Source organism: Python bivittatus, unplaced genomic scaffold, assembly GCF_059951505.1.
Source record: "Python bivittatus isolate LINGU-HERP-01145 unplaced genomic scaffold, Pbiv_v1 ctg000700_np1212, whole genome shotgun sequence".
Taxonomy (NCBI): Eukaryota; Metazoa; Chordata; class Lepidosauria; order Squamata; family Pythonidae; genus Python; species Python bivittatus.
The window spans coordinates 83565645-83587171 of NW_028277098.1; the positions used below are offsets into that span (position 1 = coordinate 83565645).

Here is a 21527-nt window from a genome sequence, read left to right on the forward strand (position 1 = left end):
AGCCACCCTATTCAAATGTGGAAAACTTTTGCAAATATTGGGATTAAATTTGATTGTTCTGCCCTGCCCGCCATTAGTTGTTTAAAAGATGTTTGATACCTGCAAACTTTGGAGGTTCTCTGAATCAGCAAATTCTTATATAGAAATTGTGTGATTTTGCTTACTGTATATAGGACTAGACTCTTAGGGCTTATCTGCACTGCCTGTTGCCCCATCACCAGAACAAAAAAGCGACTGTTTCTGAAAGGCAGAAATGGATGCTGCTGCTCTCTTATAATCTCCCATTCACCTTCAAATTAACTTCAGGGCATGTTTCTCTGCTCCGCTTCCAAGGTACCCTTTTCCATGTTTTGTTCCCTTGAGTTCTCCTGTTCATTTGAGCTAGAGCGCTTCACCTGGTTGCAGGATAAATTCAGCTATTAATTGACTACTTTGCAGAAGAAGATTAGCTCTTTCAACCAAATGAATGCTTGCAATTTTGTATCTCCTTTTTCCTGTGTAGTTAAATAGTACAGTGGTTAAGATCTTCATTTAACTTAGAGAAAGTTGCTGATTTAAAAGTCCACAGAATATTTTTAATTATAATTTTCTTTGAGCAGCTAGTTTGCTCCTGGACTTATTTAAAAAAAAAAAGCCCAAGGGGAAAACGAGCTACACAAGAAAAATAATAATTAATATAAAATAAAAACAATGATCTTAAGAAATCTGCCAAGTTTTGAACCAGCAACCTTCTTTCTACTAAGCAGAAATCTTAATCAATCTGCTATTTCAGCAGTGCTAGCAAAGGGAGGTACAGAAACCATTATAATGGAACAAGGTGCAAAGAAGGTAATTTTAAAGCTGTTTTTGTGTCTTTATGTGCATTGTGATGTTTTACATTTGTTTATATTATTTCAATTCAGTGTGTGTGAATGTATACATCTATATACACACTCTCAAGCACCCATACACACATTAAAAGTATCAATCAATCAATCAATCATCTACTTAGGAAAACCCACCCATAGGAAGGATGGCAATTATTTTCCTGGAAGAGAAAGGTAGAAAGGCATAGCAGCAAGGGAATTGTCTAATGGAAGGACACTGTAACTCATATTCTGGTCTGAATATCTTGCAACCTGTTTCCAAAGTGTCTCAATCTAGACAGGCTTAGGTTAAACTGGCATGAGTACAGAATAGGAACAGTTTAAATGTGTATATGTCCTTAGAGAGTAAATTTGTTCTAAATATATAGTAGTGATGAAGAAGTGGATTTATTCTAAGGGCTAGATCCAGCACCACTTAGCCAGGTGGGCCAGATTATGTCAGGAGAAGGTTTATGGGAGGGAGATATCATTTCATGATTAAATGCCTGTCCCTGATACCTCAGTTATCTGTGCAGGACAAAGTAGAGAGCATAGCTCTCATATAGTGCTTTTCTCCATTAGTTGTAATGTGGAAGGAACTGGCTTCCAGCCTTGTCTTGCATGGACAGAGGTATGAAAAAAGACATAGACAGCTAGTGCTCTTCATCTTACTCCAAGAGTCCCTTGGAGATACTGTAGATTGTGCCAGAATTGGTGAGTAGTACTGTGAGACAGTTGTCCTCCACTAAGCTTAAGATGTATTTGTTGCTCCAGAAATATAAAGCCCATTCTGCAGTCTGGATGGCAACGCTGAGCCACCTGCTTCAACTGTGACTCCTGAAATTTCACAAACTAAGAAGATTGCTCTCCATGGTTCCCATCTCCCCATGCTTCCCTCATGTCTTCTATCCACTAATGTTTATTTAAATTGTGGAATTTACTGCCCTAAGGTGTGGTGATGGATTAGACCATTAGCTCCTGTGGGTAAATGGAAACTTCAGGTTCAGAGACACCACCATATTTCTGAATATTAGTTTTGGATAGCATACAATACATGCTGCCTTAATGTTCTACTTGTGGGCTTCTTGAAAGCTCTAGTTTGCCATACATGGAAACAATATGTGGAAACAATAAATGGGCATTCTGTTAGAGCCAGCACTGTTTTCTTTGTGACATCAGAAATGAACTTTAGAATCCCATGTGATGACACGGGGTTTTGGTGAAATTCATTACTTGGATTCAGACAGCAAACCAATGAAATGATGACCAAAGACTTCCAACTTTTCCCTATCCTTCCATGTAATATTGCAGATGAAGAACAAATAATATTGTGTGTGTGTGTGTATGTGTGTGTGTGTGTATGTATGTATGGATAGATAGATAGATAGGTCATATGATATAGCCTATCAGTTCCTCTTTTACTTAGAGAATAATATGGCAGGGGCAGTCTGAATTTTCTGATATCTGTCCATGGTAAAATATTATTTTATTTTGAGATGATTTCCTTTAAAAAAATTAATGTTCAATGGTGATATTTCAGGATAAAATCCTTTTTTTCTGGGCTTTAGAAACATATTATCTAAGTTGGGTACAACTCTATTTTAGTCCTAGTGTATATGCTTGAACATATGTACACATATTTATTTTTATTTATTTATTTAATTTGTCCCCGCCCATCTCCCCACAATGGGAGCCTCTGGGCAGCTTACAACATACTAAAAAACATAAATACAGTTAAAAGTTATAAAACCAAATATTAAAAAATAAAAAAGCTAAGAAATCCAAGAGGCCGCTGGGGCCACAGCATTATGAAGAAATTATCATATGAAGAAAAATTGCCAATACACTCTATTCTCCCCATTACCCATATATGCCATGTCAAATAGTAAGAAGTATTGTCTATTTTTAATATTGAATCTAGTTAGACAATCTCATTGCTTAGTAGGACATCAGAATTAGAGATGATCTGTTTATGCTTATATTCTTTAAAAAGGAGCAGAAGATATTAGGACAATAGTCATCTCTCTCCCAGACTTGCAAATCTTTCCCTGATGAGTGATGTGCTTTTATGTATGCCACCAGTGAATATCACCCTCAGCAAAATCAGTGTACAGATGCTAACTTTAATCTCAGAGGGGATGGAAAAATTGTATTTGCTGACTGGGGAGAAGGTCCAGCTCTCTTCTTGTTATTCTGCCATAAGGAACCATTGTATGAGAAGACGGAGAAGAGGCTGTGGCTGCCTGAATAACTATGATTTCATATGCATTCCCAGAGAAATTTGGTGTATTAGACTTAGTTCTTGCTTTTGATTCCAGGTACCTATCAAGGCCAGTTCACCAATGGCATGCGCCATGGTTATGGCGTCCGGCAAAGTGTCCCATATGGTATTGCAGCTGTAGTCCGCAACCCTCTAAGAACCTCCCTTACGTCCCTGCGTAGTGAGCACAGCAATGGCACACTGCTACAACATGATTTGCCATCAGCAAACCAGGAACATGTTCCCATGACACCTACCATAACCCGGGGTGGCTTTGCTCTCAGCTTGTATGCAGATGCTGATGCTGGCAAATTAAAGAAGGGGGGACTTTTCAGACGGAGCTCCTTGTTTGGGAAACTGAAGAAATCTGACTCCAAGACCTCTTTGTCCAGCCAAAGGAGCCGACTCAGCTTCCTTAAGAGTGAGAGTGGCATGAGCTCTACAGGCAGTGATGCTACCTCCACTGCCAGTCTTGGAGAAGGAGTGGAAGGAGAGGACTTCCCACCTTTTGATGCTGACATAGATGCCACCACTACAGAATCCTACATGGGGGAGTGGAAGAATGACAAGCGTTCAGGGTTTGGCATAAGTGAGAGATCAAGTGGCCTGAAATATGAGGGCGAATGGCTGGATAATGTGCGGCATGGATATGGTTGTACCACATTGCCTGATGGGAAGAAGGAAGAAGGAAAATACCGCATGAACATACTGATCAAAGGCATGAAGAAGCGGGTGATACCTCTAAAAAGTGCAAAGATAAGGCAGAAAGTGGACCGGAGCATAGAAGGCGCTCAGAGAGCAGCAGCCATCGCCAGGCAGAAATCTGAGATTGCAGCTTCTAGGTAAGGACCATGAACTTGGAATTTTTGTGTGGCTGTGATGTAGAAACTACCACCCAGCTCCCCTTTTTAATTGAATTCTATTTGCAATTGTTGATCAAATATAAAATACTGATTAAACTGAACTTCCACCTGTAGTGGCTCCAACTTAGAGACATTCAGCAAAATTCCCAGAAATTAAATATTTACACTTAGGAGAGAAAACATTTTGCATCCAGGATGTTTAATATGTCTCTCATTAAGTAGTGATAGAGAAAGGTTGGAAATATAATGAGGGGGAATTTGTATGATTTGTATTATAACTCGGCTTCATGCCATTGCTGCCTACATCCAGCTCAAGAAGTATTTAATATAGAGGAACAGGGCTTTGGGGGAAAACAAGCCAACACTTCAAATTATTTAGTTTTCTGCCAAGGCAAATCTGACTCCTTATTGTCCCATTTGACTGGCAGCATTTTTCCAATGTTTTAAGCAAAGATCTTTCAAGATTTGTTTCAAATAAAATTTCAAACTAAACAGTGGTATGCAATTGTAATCTTCACAGCATCAGTCTAGATCAGTGTTTCTCAACCTTGGCAACTTTTAAGATGCATAGACTTCAACTGCAGAATTCCCCAACCAGCATGGGCAGGTCTGGATGGAGAGAAACCATCTTTGATTTAATCCTAGGAAGACTGAGGGGCTGTGGTTATTACAGTCCTCCAGATCTGGGGATTTTCCATCTTTAATTGCGGATGGGGTTGCACTTCTCCATTCAAGATTGGTTCACAGTCTGGAGTCTTCTTGAATTCACAGCTCCTGCCTGAAGAGTAAGTGGCAGCTGTGGCCAAGAAGCCCTTTGCACAGCCCTATCCTGTGTGCCAGTTGCACTCCTTCATGGATCTGGAGGCTTGGAGGTGCACTTCATGGTGCTGGTTATCACCTATAAAGCCCAACATGGCTAGGGCCAGGTTATTTGAGTGATGGCCTATCTCCCATGGTTTCTGCCCATCCAGTAAGAGCTGGCAGAGATGGTGAATCCCTTGATTAAACAATGCCATCTATTAGGACATAGGGAGCATGCCTTCTCTGTTACAATGCCTGCCTTCTGGAATGAGATCCTTCCAGAGATTCATGTGGTTCCCACCCTGGTGGTGTTCCAGAAAACCTGGCTCTTCTTCCAGCCTTGGGGTAGGGTGCATTTGGCCCCTTTGTTAGACGTGTTTTTGTATCTATAGTGCATTGTTTGGATGGATGCTCTCTTTTTTATTTATATTGTATTGTGTATTTCTTATATTCTTGCTTGTTTTAAATTGTGAGCTTCCCAGAGTCATTTTGGAGTTAGGTGCCTAAATCTAATAAAATAAATAAAAAAGATGCAAGTTTCTAGAGAAGGTCTAGTCTATTCAATTTATTTTTCAAATTGATATAAATCATTTTGTTTTTGTAATTTGAACTTTGAACTGGACATAAATGTTTCTGGAACTGTACGTTATTGTCTTGTTAGTGGATCTTTTTCAGCTGTTATTGCAGTCCTTTAATAGGATATGTCAGGAGCTGAAACTGAAGTTTATGTTTTACCACCATTTATGGGGATCAACAGTTCAGAAGACTATAAAGAAGATTTTAGGCTGCACTTGTAAGATTTCAAAGGAATGTGGATAATAGCTGTTAAAGCCAGCATGATGCTAAAATCAAAAGTGTCCAAGTCCTTTTAGGCCAATGGTTCACTTGCCCTTGTCCACATTTCAAGAACTAGACAAGGACAGAACAGAAACATGGTACGCAGGTGAACTGTTCCTAGAGGGGTTTAAAAGCTGTGCCTGGATCAGGTCAAGGGACACTTTGTGAAGGCTTAGGCATTTTAATGTCCACCACTCTATAGGCTCAGGTAATTAGCTTGCAGCCATTAGAACAGAACGCAATGGCAGTACTGCTCAAATTTAACAGGAGCGAACTCCTTTTGATCAATGGCTATATCCCACCATGATCACAGACCAAATATGCTTGGGAATTAGTAGGGACCTATACAAGGAAGGAAGAGAGGGGTACTATGACAAAACCAAAATTTAAATTGATTTGCATTTAAGTAAAATTACTGTAAATTAAACTAATTTAATACTGTTAATATGATTGAGAGCTGTATTTTAATGCTTTCTGCTTTCTCTTACTTTAAAATTAAAGCCAACCCCAAGTTACATACACAAGTTGTGGGGGGGGGGGTGCTGCAAGCACCACTGGGGCTTCACCTAAGTATTTCTGATCTTAGAGTAAAAAAAATAGAGTAAATCCACCTATTTCTTTTTACTCTATTTCTTTACTCTCTTCCAGGAAGGCAGTTTTTATGGTTAGTGCTGATCCCATCAGAGGAACAATTTTTTTCATGGAAGTAAGACATTTGTACACCAATTATAGTATCATAGTGATATGCCTCCAGTGGGACAGATGGTACCAGTTGTGTACTGTATACCAGTGTTTCTCAACCTTGGCAACTTTAAGATGTGTGGACTTCAACTCCCAGGATTCCCCAGCCAGCATGGGGAAGTTGAAGTCCACACATCTTAAAGTTGCCAAGGTTGAGAAACACTGCTGTATACAATGCATAACATATAAAAGGAAGCAGGATCAACACTGCAAAGAAAAAAACTGAATGAACAAGTTGAGATATTAAAGAGCAAACAACTACAGAGTATGCAATCACATTAGATATTCATATAACAATTTTTAAAATGAAAGAACAGCCCATTGACCATTCAAAAAGATATGGAGATGAACAATTTCATACAGAACAAGTATTCAAGGATAGCCTTCTCTGAGATAAATTTGAATATGGTTGAAATACATTTAGTGTTTGTTAGGTAGGCACTTACCCGTCATTAATTACTAGCATTATATTTAGCCATGTTACCTACCTTAAAGTTAGGCCTGGATAGATTGGTGTAGGTCTGCTTTCTTCATCGGTTCACTTCTGAGATCAGAATTTTGCTTTGGTATATTTTTCTAAGGATTTTTAAAACAGATCTGCAGAAATATCCCCTAAATTGGATAAAGATGGGATGGGATCGCATTTACGTTTTTAAAAAATGTATGATGTAGTCAAGGTATATCTTCCATCTTTAACTTTAAAGAGCTTAATTTGCTTCCAGTGGGCTGTCCCCATTTCCCTCCAAATTCTTGGAGTAGCCATGCGAACACAGTATTGAATGATCACATGGGTGATCCAACATGGGCTAGGGAAGATGCCTACAGTTTGCAAAGGGCTGGCACAGTTTTAAATACACCAAAACATCTTAAAGGTTAAAGAAAAATAGAAGAGACTCATAGCTACTCTGTATTATAAAGCAAGTATAATCTCTATCTATGCCTATCATATATGTTTTTCTGGGGAAGAACAAATATTGTCTTTATTTCGAACATTTATATAACTGCTCAATTTGGACAATGTGTCCCTAGACAGCACACACACACACAAAAAAGATCTGGTAATAAATGCAAAACAACAACAACACATAAGTAATGGAACAAACCAACATCATTACAAACATAAGGATCACCTTTAATACCTGGATGAAAATCCTTTGCAGCAATGACTGCCTAAAGCCTGGAACCCATGGACATGACCAAATGCTGAGTTTCCTCCCTCAAGATGCTTAGCCAGGCCTTTACTGCAGCTGCCTTCAGCTGCTGCTTGTTTGTGGGTCTTTCTGCCTTCAGTCTTGTCTTCAGTAAGTGAAAAGCATACTCTATTGGGTTGAGATCAGGTGACTGACTTGGCCGTTGAAGACATAAACATATGTAACATAAAAAACCAACTAAGACAATAAAATGGCACCTTCATTTCTACTAGCATTAATTTTACCATGGATCTGCTAGGGATAGAGCTTCCAAATTTGTTCTCAGCAGAATCCATAATAGAATTCTTTTTAATTCATACCTGGATTAAATCCAACACATGGATCGTTCAACTACCACAGGAGTCAATGTATTTGCCGAGAGATCAACTGGACCATGCAGACGGCATTGCATGTCTCATGGTGAGCTACTGGGGCTGCAACATTGATGGCAAATCCCATGTTGATTAACTAGCACATCCCAGGCCTCTTTTGTTAAAACAACTGCAGGAACAAGTCTGTGAAAGAGTTTGGCCAGATTGGTGCAACAAGTCAGTGGAACCACAGACACACTGGGCTGCCTGGACCAGCAGCTTAAAGGAGATTCATGCAGAGCATTCTCCCACCCCCTACCCCATGGTATCATATTTACAGCATTGGCATAGAGTCTCTGTTTCTAACACAGAGTATAGTTTGCTTTAAACAAAAAATGATTGACATTTTTTTTATTGATCAAACAAAACAAATCTAGTTTTATAAGCAGAAAAAATGCTTCTTTTACACAAGACCCATTTAAAGAGAACCACAGGAAGATGTCTTTGCCCCACCTGTTTTTTGTCCTTGAAATTGGGCCTCCAGTGCCTGCTTTATATGGGCTTGGTATAGATCTATATTGAAACAACACCATTATGTAAAGATGGTCTGAGTTTAAAAAAATACTTAAGAGCAGAGCATGTTTGTGGAAAGAGAAAAACTGCATCCATACTGTCAGAAAACGACAGACACGGGTTCGGTTATCCAGTAGACAGAAGTTTTTATTGGGCACGTTTGCAAAGGTGGGTCCCTCCCGCAGCAATGGAGGAACCCCGAAGCAAGGTCTGACAGGTTTTTATACCCCCTATCTGTCCTCCCCCTCCTACGAGGGCTTGGCTCACAATCTCACCTTTTTTACCGCCCCGGAGCGCCGCTAATTAACCGCAAAACCGCAGACATTCCACTTTCCGAATCCAATCAGCGCAATACACATTCCAATCCCCACTTGACCCGACAGCCGCCCCCTGCCGTTTCTCTTCACTCTGGTGCGAACGTGCCTCTTGCCTGCAGTCTTTCCTCCCTCCTGCCGTCCCTCTCCACTCTGGTGCGAGTGTGCCTTCTGCCCATCCTCCCTCCTGCCGGCCCCCCAAGGCTGCCCCATGGTGCACAGCGCTCTCCCCTAGCAAACATGGTTCGTTTGAGGCCCTCACTTCTCCCTGCCTTCTCACAATCCCCCTTTTTCTTTTCACGCCTCTGTTGGGCCTCAAACCTGGCTAACAGGATTGCTCCCTCGTCCCGGACCCGGGGCTTCACACACTGGGACAGGTAATTCCCACAAGCAGGGAGGCATTGCATTAAGCAACATACTAGGACCAGTAAGGCAATGAAGCCAATGGCTAGTACAGAAAGTTGTTTTAACCAAGCAAAGTTAGGTAACCAACTAGTGAGCCACGACCAATTCCATCCCTCTGGATCCTCGGATATGCAAGAGGCTAAGGTCTTCAACTTGGCTAGTTTTGCTTCAATATAATTCTCATTGTTGGTTAGGTTAAAGCAACAAAGACCTTGAAAAGATTCACAGCCTTGTCCTGCCCTTAATAGGAGATAGTCTATAGCTATCCGATTTTGAATGACCACCCTCCTGATCTCAGTGACTTCTTCAGTGAGGGCTGCAATGAGAGAGGATGTAAGGTTGACACTTTTAGCCAGGAGGCAGGCCACCTTCCTTAGGTCCAGATAAGTTCTTCCGCTTAGTGCAGGAACCCCTACTAAGGAGAGGGCCAGAGCCATGGCTTCTGTTTTGGACAAGAGTGTCACATCACTCTCACAATCAGATGGCAGCTCCCTTTTTCTTTTTCTTTTGATGGGTGCGCTTGCATTGGAGGCAGGGCATATAGAGAGGTCAGGCGCCCTATGGCACAAGGGCTCCCTGAACTATAGGCTGGAACATAGGTGTAAGCTTCATGTCCACATAACAAAAAGAAACCTTTAGGTAGGTATAGAGGGGTTGAGGCGTAAGGGATATTATAGACCCCTCCACAAGTGAAAGCAGGACCTTTTGAGGGCAATGGGGGGTACGGTTCTGGGTATTGTTGAAATATACACATTGAGTTGCATTGGTTATCCCCAAGAGATTTAGAGCCATTTGCCTTTGATTAGTCCAGGGTCTTGGTATGGGAGAAGACCCAAAATGATAGAACATCCCCCCACGGGGATCATCCCCAGTGATCAAAGCTGTCTGTGCCAATTCTACGCCTTTATGTTGGTCATCTCCTCCCCTGCCTTAGTTCAGTTCCTTTTAAGTTTTACTTTGAGTCCGTCTCCCGGTTGGGCAGTCCATGGTCAGGGGTCGGGAGCTCGCTTAACCCGATGGTAGTGGGTCCAACCCCCCTGTCAGGTCCGAACCGCCGATTCAGTTGTCAGGAGAACTTGGTATGGTCCCTCCCAAGACGGCTTCAGTTTCTCATCCTTCTACGTCTTTATCAGGACCCAATCCTCTGGCTTGTGGGGGTGTTGGTCTTTCAGCAAGGGGGGCCGTTGAGTGAGGAGTCCCTGTTTTCTTAGAGACAAGAGAGATTGTGACAGTACCAAGAGATACTTTCTCAGGAAGGCATCCTTTAGCTCGGGGATAGGCTCTCCCATTGGAGCCAGGAAAGGTCTTCCCATCATCAGCTCGAATGGGGAGACCCCCACATCCTTGCGAGGGGCTGTCCGCATTCGAAGCAGGGCAACCGGAAGTGTCTTTGTCCAAGGTAGCCCTGTTTCCAGCCCCAGTTTGGTGAGATGTTGCTTCAACACCCCGTTGGCCCTTTCCACAGCTTTACAGTGTCTACCAAAGCCTGCACCCCCCGTGAGACCCTTCGTGCAGTTTCTCCACCATCCCCCTCATGCCAGCACGGCTCACTACTGGGGTCCCCTCAATTGTAACCCAATGACCTGCTTCCTCCCTGCAACCTTCCCTTTCCAGCAGCTGTGAGTAAACCCCGTTCCAGCCAAATTTTCCCGAAAGTGTGCACTACTCCCCAGGCATATCGCGAGTCTGTGTAGACGGTGAGGGACACTCCCTTTCCCAACTCTAGTGCCCGTTTCAAAGCGTGCACTTCACACAGCTGAGCCGACCAATCCCCTGGTAGTGCCCCCTTCTCTATTGTCTCTCCCTCCGCCGTCACTATCGCATATCCTGACTTCCTTTGTCCCTGCTCTACTCGGCTAGACCCATCCACAAACCAGACCTCACCCTCCTCCAGCGGGACCGCCTGCAGGTCCTCCCGGGTCTTTGTTTGCAGCTGCAACAGGGTGGAGCACTCATGCTCCGCCGGCTCCCATTCTTTCCGCTCCCCGGCAAGAAACTTCGCTGGGTTCAAATTTCTGTCTGTTCCTACCACCACATCAGGACTTATCCGGAGAACTGTCTCATATTTCAACATCCTCCCTTCTGTCATCCAAGCAGCCGCCTGCTGACTAAGCACACTTAAGATCTGATGGGGCGAACGGACAATCACGGGGCTCCCAAAAGTGAGTTTTTTCCCTTCTGTCACTAGCACAGCAGCGGCAGCCACTGCCTGCACACAAGTCGGCCATCCCCTCACCACTGGTTCTAGGGCTTTGCTCAGGAAGGCCACTGGTTGATATTTCCCAGCCCGTCTCTGAGTCAGCACTCCAATGGCAGTTCCCCCATGGGCTGTAACGTATAGGTGAAAGGGGGGGCCAGGTTCGGTAGAGCCAGAGCCGGGGCCGTCACCAGGCTCCTTCGTAATTCCCCCCACTTCTCTGTGTCCCTGTCTGTCCATTCTACCCTGTCAGATGATCCTTTCAACTTCTCATACAGAAACTGAGCCTTGCTCATGTACTCATCTATCCATAGCCTGCAATATCCTACTAGACCCAGAAACCGCCGCACCTCTGTTTTAGTATGAGGGGGCTTCAACTGCATTATCCCCTGTATGGGAGAAGGATCAATCAACTTCTCGCCCTTCCGGAGTACATGTCCTAAATACTTGACCTCCCTTTCCACAAATTGGACCTTCCCTTTTGACACCTTCAATCCTTCCTCAGCCAACCAGTTCAATAAAGCCACTGAGTCTTCTCTCACCTTTACTTCCTTCTCTCCAGACACCAACAAATCATCCACATACTGCAGCACCTGAGAACCCCCAGGGGCCCGGAACCCCTGGAGTTTCTCTTCCAATGCCTGTCCAAACAAGAGGGGGCTCTCGGTGTACCCCTGGGGCAGCACCGTCCATCTCAGTTGTTGCTTCAGCCCGCGCCTCCCATCCCGGGACAGCGGGTATTGGGCTTGCCGCAAACCCGTCACCCCTGGTTTCAAGGGGATGCTAATTGGGGCTATGCGAAACCGCCCCGCCCCCCCTTCTCCTGCCCATACCTCAGGGTTCACAACCTCCACGTCCGCCTCCCGCAACAAACACATCCTTTCTGCCTGTTCCACATTCCACAGCTCCACTACTAGACTACCCATTAGATCCCTTCCCAGCAAGTTCACTCTCGCCTGTGGGATCAGTAACACATCTGCAGTTACCTCCTTCCCATTCCACTCCAGTCTCACTCCCTCCAGTACGTCTGCCTTGACCGGAGAGCCTCCCACCCCCATCACCGATACCGACGTGCCCCGGGATTTCGCAATCCCTGGGATCGGTTGGCACAGCGATGTTCGAGAGGCTCCGGTGTCCACGAGGAACTGCTGTTCCTCGCCAGTGGGACCCACCGTGATGTTTACCAAGGGTTCCCCGTGGGTCCCGGTTGGGGAACCATGACCCCTCTAGTCGTACAGGGGGAAACTCCTCTCATGTTCTCCCGATGTTCAGCATTATTGGGATCCCAATTTGGGTCTGCCAGAGGGAATTTAGTATCTGCGGCTGGGGCATTTGGGACATTTGCATTCCTTTGCTCCCAAGCCCCGAGCGCAGCTCGCCGAATCTGGCCCCTCTCTTCTGGCGTATAGAGGTGGGCTAAAATGTAATTCAGTTCCCCCAGGAGTATTCCACCGGGCCGAGAAAAAGTTCCAATTGTTCGGCGGCGGTATGGGCGTTCTCTTGCATACGAGGGAGGGTCTTTTTTTTAATTCCCTCAACTCACTGGGTTTGATGGGAACCGTTACGTAACTGGTGACGGCCACCCCCTGTGCGTTCGTTCCGTTCGGGACTTCCCGGACGGGGAAGGCACTGGCCAACCTTAGAATAAAGGGCACGTTCTGAATGTCTTGGTTCAGCTGGTCCAGCTCTTTCCGCAGCCCGGGATAGGGTGGGGGCGCCGGAGGGGGAGCGATAGGAAGAGGAGGAGGAGGAGGAGGTGGCGGCTCCCATTGAGGTCTAGTCAGCCAGAGGTCCTCCTCATCCTCCTGTTCTTTTTGGACAAAAATTTTGGCTAACTTGGGTCGAGGCCCCTCCCAATGAACATGGAACCAGACTTCCACATAGGGTTCCTGTGTTAACATTTTATGTTCCACAATGTAGTTTTTTAGTTGGGTCACCCAGTAATTACTGGGGATTCCAATGGTAGGGGAATTCGGGGTCCACTAGTGGATATTTTCGCCATTCTTTAGTGCACAAAGTTATCATGGTCGGTTTTTCCAGACCCCTGGTGAATGGACACAACCAGGGTGTCTCCCATTGTTGCAACAATTGTCCTAATGGAGAATCCGTGGGGATTCCCCCTACTGCGTTTTTCCCACTGGCCCCTGGCCTTACACTCTTACTCTGCGCCTTACCCATCCTTCCTGACTACGTTTCCCACCTTACAGAAGGTCCCGGACTCTTCTGTCCCCTTGCGGCGTCCAACGCCTCGTAACCACGCTAATCTCCCCGAGATTATGGGTAGGCTGTACTCACCAGACCTCCCGGAGGTCTCCTCGTCGGCCGACTTCCTCTTTACTTCTGTCTGACTGGCGATTGGAGTCCCGTCCTGGACCCGACTCCGGGGAAAACGGGAGACACCTCAACGGGGTGTTACGGCCGATTACTCACCGGTTCCCCACAGTCCGGTCCACGTCGAGGACTCCTGGCTGGCTCGCCAATTTTGTCAGAAAACGACAGACACGGGTTCGGTTATCCAGTAGACAGAAGTTTTTATTGGGCACGTTTGCAAAGGTGGGTCCCTCCCGCAGCAATGGAGGAACCCCGAAGCAAGGTCTGACAGGTTTTTATACCCCCTATCTGTCCTCCCCCTCCTACGAGGGCTTGGCTCACAATCTCACCTTTTTACCGCCCCGGAGCGCCGCTAATTAACCGCAAAACCGCAGACATTCCACTTTCCGAATCCAATCAGCGCAATACACATTCCAATCCCCACTTGACCCGACAGCCGCCCCCTGCCGTTTCTCTTCACTCTGGTGCGAACGTGCCTCTTGCCTGCAGTCTTTCCTCCCTCCTGCCGTCCCTCTCCACTCTGGTGCGAGTGTGCCTTCTGCCCATCCTCCCTCCTGCCGTCCCCCCAAGGCTGCCCCATGGTGCACAGCGCTCTCCCCTAGCAAACATGGTTCGTTTGAGGCCCTCACTTCTCCCTGCCTTCTCACAATACTATTCCAGGGGATGCTCTGCTGTTGTGAATTATTTCCATGTGCTTTCTTTTGGGCAAGAAGAGCAGCTACAAGGCTATGAATAATGGTGTTGGAGTGGCACTGGGCCATTTATAAAAGGCCCTTTTTATAAAAGGCACTATTTACACTTCAAATCAAAGGGGAACTCTGAGTGGTTTACATCAGGGATTGGAATGCTTCTCTCTGTTAGCAGGACTTGGACATAATTCCCTATTAAGGAAACTTTTGAGCAAGAGGAAAGTGATACATAGAGCCATTTTCTTCCTCCATAGGTCTTGCACAAATGTAGCTGCCTGAGGCATTGCAGAGATACTCCATATATTCACAAGATCAGGTCTTTATTCATTTTTTCATACATGACTAGGAGTGAGCAATGAAGTTATCAAGTTTGCTAATGACACCAAATCATTTAGAATGCTTAAAACAGAAAGAGCTGGCTAGAGAGCATCAAAAATCTCCAAGCCTGGGAAATGAAAATAGAAATAGAAAAAGTTGTTCAGTGTAACAAAGTAGAAAGTGAGAAATTCTGATTTTACCCATGCATTGATGGGGATCTGAATTGCTGCTGCTGCTGCTGAGAACATGGATCTTAGAGTTGTGGTTTATAGTTTGATGAAAATGTTGACCCAGTATGTTTATTGTGAAAAAGACAAATTCCTTTATGTTGGTGACCATGAGAAAAAGAATTGAAAATAAAACTGCCAGTATAATATAAATTCATGATGCAACTACTGTTGGAATACTGTATATAGTTCTGGTCACTTTGCTATAAAAAGGATATTTTAGTACTGAAGAAGAGTCAGAAAAGAACCAGAATGATAAAGCTGTGGAGCAATGTTAACATGAGTTAGAAGGAGTACGTTACAGCTGTATAAAATAATGAATGATGTGGAACAGCTTTTGTTTGTTAATGTTAGAACATGCATTAATCTAACAAAGCTGAGATTTCTAATTCACTCAGCATTTGCAACTCATTAAAGCAAGATATGCGGCTTAATGACGCTGAAAGTTGCCAGCCAGAAATGGTCGACGCTTCAGCGGTTCGAGTCCAGCCTTCACGTTAGCAGGGTGAGCTCCTGTTTCCTCCCCAGTTCCTGTCAACCCAACAGGTCGAAAACTCACGTGAGTAGATAAATGGGTACTCTCACTCCGGTGGGAGGAAAAATGCTGGCGGCGCCTTGCAAAAAGGAGTTGGGAGCAGTTGCCGGTAAGCGTGAAAAACCGCGCGCGCCCGAAAAGGGCGCAAAGCAACAGAAACCCCGCCTCCTGCGCTCGCCAGCTGGACTCTGCTCTAGGAAGGAGGCTGTGGCAAACCACTTCCGAAAAAACAGTTGCCTTGAAAACTGCAAGGCCTCGTCCAAGCAGTCACTGCAGGGTCAGCAATGACTGAGCGCAGACAAAAAAAAAAAAAAAAAAGCAAGATATAGTGAAAGCTATTAATGTGCAAAACTGCGTAATCTATTCCTAGAAGGTTCCAGAAATGAACCATGCCATTTAATACATTGGTAGAGAACACCACCAATTTAGATTGGTTTAAAGTGGAATTAGAAAAAAAATATGGGTGATAGAACTGTATTAAAATTTACTGTCTTCTCAGTTACAGTGGTTGCAAAAAGCAAGCAAGTGCTATGCAGCTGGAGGGCTTTCCAGACTGGCTTAGTTGCTCTCTTTGGGAACAGAAGCTAAACTAGATTGGCACTTGATTAGTTCTGAGTTATAATACCAGGTATCTTCCCTGTAAATGTAGCCAAAAGCATCGGCAACGAGTGGAGGTCAAAATCTGCAAGTTGTCGGGCATACATAAAAGAGGTACGGCTTGGATTGCTACATCATGGCTGCTATGTTGCAGATTTTGACCCTCCCTGTGGAGGGCACTGGTCAGAAGTTCTATCTTTGTTTTCTTAAGTCATCAACTGTCTTATGGAATAAAAACAAAACACTTGCTGGAGGCATTTTGGAATAAACTATTGCATTTATAACCCACCTCCTATTTTTCCTACAATAACAACCTTGTCAGGTGGGTTGGGCTGAGAGAGAGTAACTGGCTCAAAGTTGCCCAGGTGGCTTTCATGTTTAAGGCAGGCCTAGAACCATAGTCTCCCAGTTTCTAGTTTAACACCTTAACCACTACACCAAACTAGCTCTCAGCACTAAAATTAGCACTGAAGCAATCAAATAATTTTAAAAAGATGTCCACCACGGCAAGATGATGAGGAAGAGAATGAGGATGCCTTAAAATTTTTAGCAACTAAAATGCATATCTAAATCTATCCCAACTTTGCAGAGTCGCTTTGCAGTGAGATGGGCGGTAACAAATTTGAAATATAAATAAACATGCTTCTTTTCAGTATTAATGAGTTTCAATATGCATTCTCATTAAACATTGCTGTTCTCTGAACAGTTGGATTTTCTTTTTCATAGTTACACAGAAACTGAAGCTTCTTCTGAGGTGAGGACTCTTGTGGCGTACATTTGCATAATCCCAAAGCAATAATAATAATAATAATAATAATAATAATAAAAAAAAAAGTTTTCTTCTATCATCTCTCTTCCAGATGAGTTGAACTATAGCCACAATGTTGGTTGATGTTGTTAAGAATTTTAGTACTGTATAACAGACTTGGAGAGCCAAGTTTACTGTAGTGGTTAAGGCATCAGGCTAGAAACTGGGAGACCGTGAGTTATAGTCCCATCTTAGGCACAAAGCCAGCTGGGTGACCTTGGGCCAGTCATTCTCTCTCAGCCCTAGGAAGCAGGCAACAGCAAACCACTTCTGAAATCTTGCCAAGAAAACTGCAGGGACTTGTCCAGGCAGTTGCCAGGAGTCAACACTGACTCAAAGGCATACATAAATAAACAGACTTGGAGGACACTGACTCAGATAAGGCTGCTTGAAATATTGCTTTATTTTTTTTTAAAAAAAAACCCACCCTACACAGATATAACAGATTTGGCATGCACTTGTCTGATTTCTCAGAGGGCATGCAAAGGGCCATACAATAGTTTGGATCCCTCTGTTTAAGGATAGAGAGAAAGATCTGCTCCACTGAAGGGGAGATGGAAACTCCTGTTTTCTCTCTCTTTTTTTTATAAGTGGGATTCCAGCCTCCATAACACTATACAGGTTTTACAAGTGTAGCACTGTTTTTCAGGAAAAAAAAAAAGCAAATTTATTGACATTTACCTGGGAGTATGTCCCATTGTATTCAATGAGGCTTACTTCTGAGTAACCATGATCTTTCTTTAACCTTCCACATTATCCCATTGGGTCTTCTACCTTTCTTTTGGTTAAAAAAAATCCATTGAAGAAGAAAAAACAAAAAATAGCCAGAGTTCTTCCATTTGGAAGCATCAAGTACAAGCCATTTTACAGTACAGCTGAGTTCAGCTACCGCTTTCTACTGTTCAGGAAACAAAAGCAGACTTACTGAAACCTTAGCTCTGCACAGTTTGTGTGCTTTCTTTTTGTCTCTTTTACTGTCTTGCTTCTAAAAGGCTAAGTGAAATGATTTTTCTGTGCATTTGTGCTCCATATGTCATGGAGCACACTGAGCTCTCCCTTAAAATAAAGGAGCTGCTAAAACCTGAATTGGAGCTTTGGTATCACTTTCCTGGCACTTCTGGCCAATCACACTCCTAAGCACTGTCAGCTTATATCTCCAGTGTGCTCAGCATTTCACATCTCCATGACATGGACAGCAACGGGAGTCTCCTCGGGAGACACGGGTGGAGCATGGTGTAAATGACGCATTGAAAGCCCTGGAGTCAGCAGAGTTGTCTCTGACTAAATAAGGGAAAGCGTGGCATTGGTTTATCAGAGCGAGAGAAGAATGCAGCGACTGGGAGCCAACGTTCTTATCCAGTACAACAGGAATGTATGTTGGTGGATCTTAACCCTATGCTATTATGAATGGAATGGCATATTATGTATAGACCGATTCTGTGCTATGCTGAAACTAAAATGTGAAATGATGGCTTATGGCCTGAGGCAGTAGGCTTATGTTTATTTTTCTTGAAAAAGGATGTTTCCAATCCTCATTACAAAATGCAAAATGGAATTTTATTTTTATTTGAAAATTTTGCGCTGAAAAATTAAAAATAGATGTTTACCCAGAATATATCACTACTTACACAGCTGCCTGACCCTCTCCTTTCTCCCTTACTTTTGCTTCTTTTTGGATGCCCTTTTTCTTTCCATTATTTTATTTTGAAAAATCACCGACACTGATTATTTTACTAAGAAAAGCTGAATGTTGCACTCCCAATAAGTTAAGCAAATGACATTAATCTGTATTCTGTATTGGGCCTTACTGGTAAAGCAATTGATTTGGGTGAGGTAGACTGTTCCTCAAATTGTCACTCCAGTCTATCATCTACATCTGTTACATAACTATTGAGGAGGACATTTGTAGACAATATGAAACATAAAATCACAATACATGTCAGCACCTAGCTGACTTAATCGAACCCCAGAACAGGCAGACATTTGTTTATTTATTTATACATCACATTTATATAGCCACCCACCTCACAAAGCAACTCTGGGTGTCGACTTGGACCTGGGCAGTACTTGGATGGGAGAACGACAGTAAACACAGGACAGCAGGCTAGACTGGGACATAAAAAATGTTCTAGAAGATGGCAGTGGCAAACTACTTCCATATTGTTGCCAAGAAAACAATAAGGATGTGTACATGCAGTCCACAAGGGTTGAGATTGATTCAAGGAAGACACTATCTTTTTATTCAGTACAGAATGATCTGAAGTTACTCAAAGCTATAACTAACTACAAATGTTCTAATTTCAAAATGGCCAAGACAAGTGGGCTCAGCTGGAACTGATTTGTGGGTTGGAATGTCCAGTCACTCTTGCATTCATCAGTTCCTTTCATCTTTGATATGTAGTTTCGAAGAGGTTATTTTAGTTAGGTGAGAAATTAGGTAACAAAGGAAAGCTGTGTCTGCTCAAGGATTTTAATCTGGGCCAGTGGTGATATGACACTCATGGAATGTACATTAGGCTTTTGATGACTTAGTGGACTCATTCATAGGACTCTTGATGTAGGCAGATGTGTATAGATTGCTTCAACCCATGCTGGTCCCTACTAGAATGTATGGTTGGCAGGAACAGGTGCCACCTGCCTGCATAAGTGTGGGCAGAGTGGCCTATGTGGCTTCATTCTTCAGTTCACCATGGGGTTTTAAGGATGAGTAGAGTGCCATTCCATTATTTCCCCAGTGTTCTGTTCTGCTGTCCCTTCCACTTCATCTTAGTTTTAGGTTAACTTGACACCCACACATTTCTAAAATTAATTTCAAATTTGAAGCATGTGTCGTTTGCCACAGCTCTCAATCCCTTCAGTCAACATCATATATTTTTCTCTTTATGTTGCTGTTGCTTCTCCTTCTTTCAGTTTTTTCACTGTGGATCTTGTCAAGGCAAAGCTGCGTACAGCTATCAACGCAGAGCTAGAAATAAGAAGTTTAGCCAAGATGACAGAAGCCAAAGGAAACAGAAAGACACGCTTAGAAATCCTTGAGCTTTGGCAAAATCCTAGGCCAGATTGGAAATCTGATATAGCCCTTCCTGCCCAGGAGAGCCCATTGGCCTACGTGGCACATGGGGCCAATCCTAAGAACACCTCACTGCCAGGAAGTTGGTCCAAACTACCAACAGCCCAGTTCAGGGGGAAGATGAACCCCAATCTAAAAGTCCCAGTTCCAGCCCGAGCAGAATGTTTGAAGATGCAAATAGAGGAAATGTGCAAACAAATTTACAACAAAGATGTATGTATAGTGTGGCGATTTAAGAATTAAGAAAAGGAGAAATAATAAATGATTCTACATTAATGATGGAGAGAGGATTTCAAGAGAGAATTTCTGAAACGTTCAAGGAATGTTAGATGAGAAAAATATCCTAATTTTCCTTGTATTGTGCACTACTGGTGATACATAGGAAGCATGATTAATACTTGGAGGTTTCAGATATTCGTAGCAGCTGCATTGCCAATTATAGCAGCTTGAAGAAGGGTAAACTGAGTTTGCTACATAGCTTTAATATGCAGGGAGGAAGCTTCAAATGGGAGTCAGCTCAGGATGCAGCATATGAGTTGTTATGTTTTAAAGAACAATTGTAGCACGTTAGCCCTTCATGCACTGTAAGACTTTATTTTTAAAATAATTACCTTACCCTTTTTTTCCCAACAATCTCATGCAAGACAGCAATAAAATAAGCAACAACACAATGAATCCAAAGAATAAACATTTCTGCAAGCAGCACAAACAGCAGTCCAGGTCAATGCTCGCAGGAGATAGATTTTCTCAGCTAAAGTACTTCTTAAATAATCAGGTTTTAAGCTGGTGACTATACCCAGAGCTCCCCATACTTGGTACTCTCCTAATTATTAGGACCACAATTCTGGTCTATACAGGCTGGAAACGTGGGTTGCCTCTGGTTTTCTTTGACAAACACATAGTGGGCATTGGTTCTCTATCTCACAGATGTATGCATCAGAAATTCCTACACCTTAGGATCCAGCATGCCCTATCACAGTACTTCTTGCAAAAAAGAATTCTCTGGGCATATGTCAGGCCTAGCCCAAGGAACTCCAAGAGACCATGTAAATTCAATCCAGCAATGTTTATTAGCTACAACCTCTAGCAAGAATCTTCCCAGACTGAAACCCCAGCTCCCAAGTAATGCCAGCCACAACATTGTGAATTCCTCAGGGAGGTGCCAGTCTCATCCTCTTATCTTTCCCTCGCACCTCAGGAGATGAAAGAAAACATTTTTCTCCCTGAGTCTGGCCTTCATAATTCCATTCCATCACAGCATACCTCTATAGGTACAGAGGATTCAATTCCACCAAGATCCAGGAGCGATTTCTCAGGAGAGTAGAGAAATGGTGCAGGGTTCCTGCATTACTACCTCTGTAACTCAGACAGTGGAAGGCTCTAAGGTAAGTCCAAAGCAGAATATGGATGGAAGACCCCAAGGAAGAATGGCCTCACCGTTGGCACTGCGTTATACTGGCAAGTTGATGTCAGCCTGAGTCAAACCCTTCCTAGCATGCATCAAACAGCTGTCTGCTTGAAAAATGAAACAGAACAAAACTCCTTGGTTTTAAATAGTGCATGTGTTTTTATTGGAAGGAGGGAGCCATACTTTAGTGACAGAGCACATCCTTTG

The 21527-nt window shown here is 43.6% G+C and overlaps 1 protein-coding gene across 2 annotated transcripts in view; it reads left to right on the top strand.

The window, feature by feature from the left end:
* Positions 1-21527, top strand: part of JPH2 (junctophilin 2) — a 71794-nt gene that overhangs the window by 6275 nt on the left and 43992 nt on the right. For both annotated transcript variants that reach the window (XM_007420825.3, XM_088153295.1), the window contains exon 2: positions 3164-3947. In XM_007420825.3, the coding sequence (XP_007420887.1) occupies positions 3164-3947 (784 nt within the window). The remainder of the gene's footprint in view (positions 1-3163; positions 3948-21527) is intronic.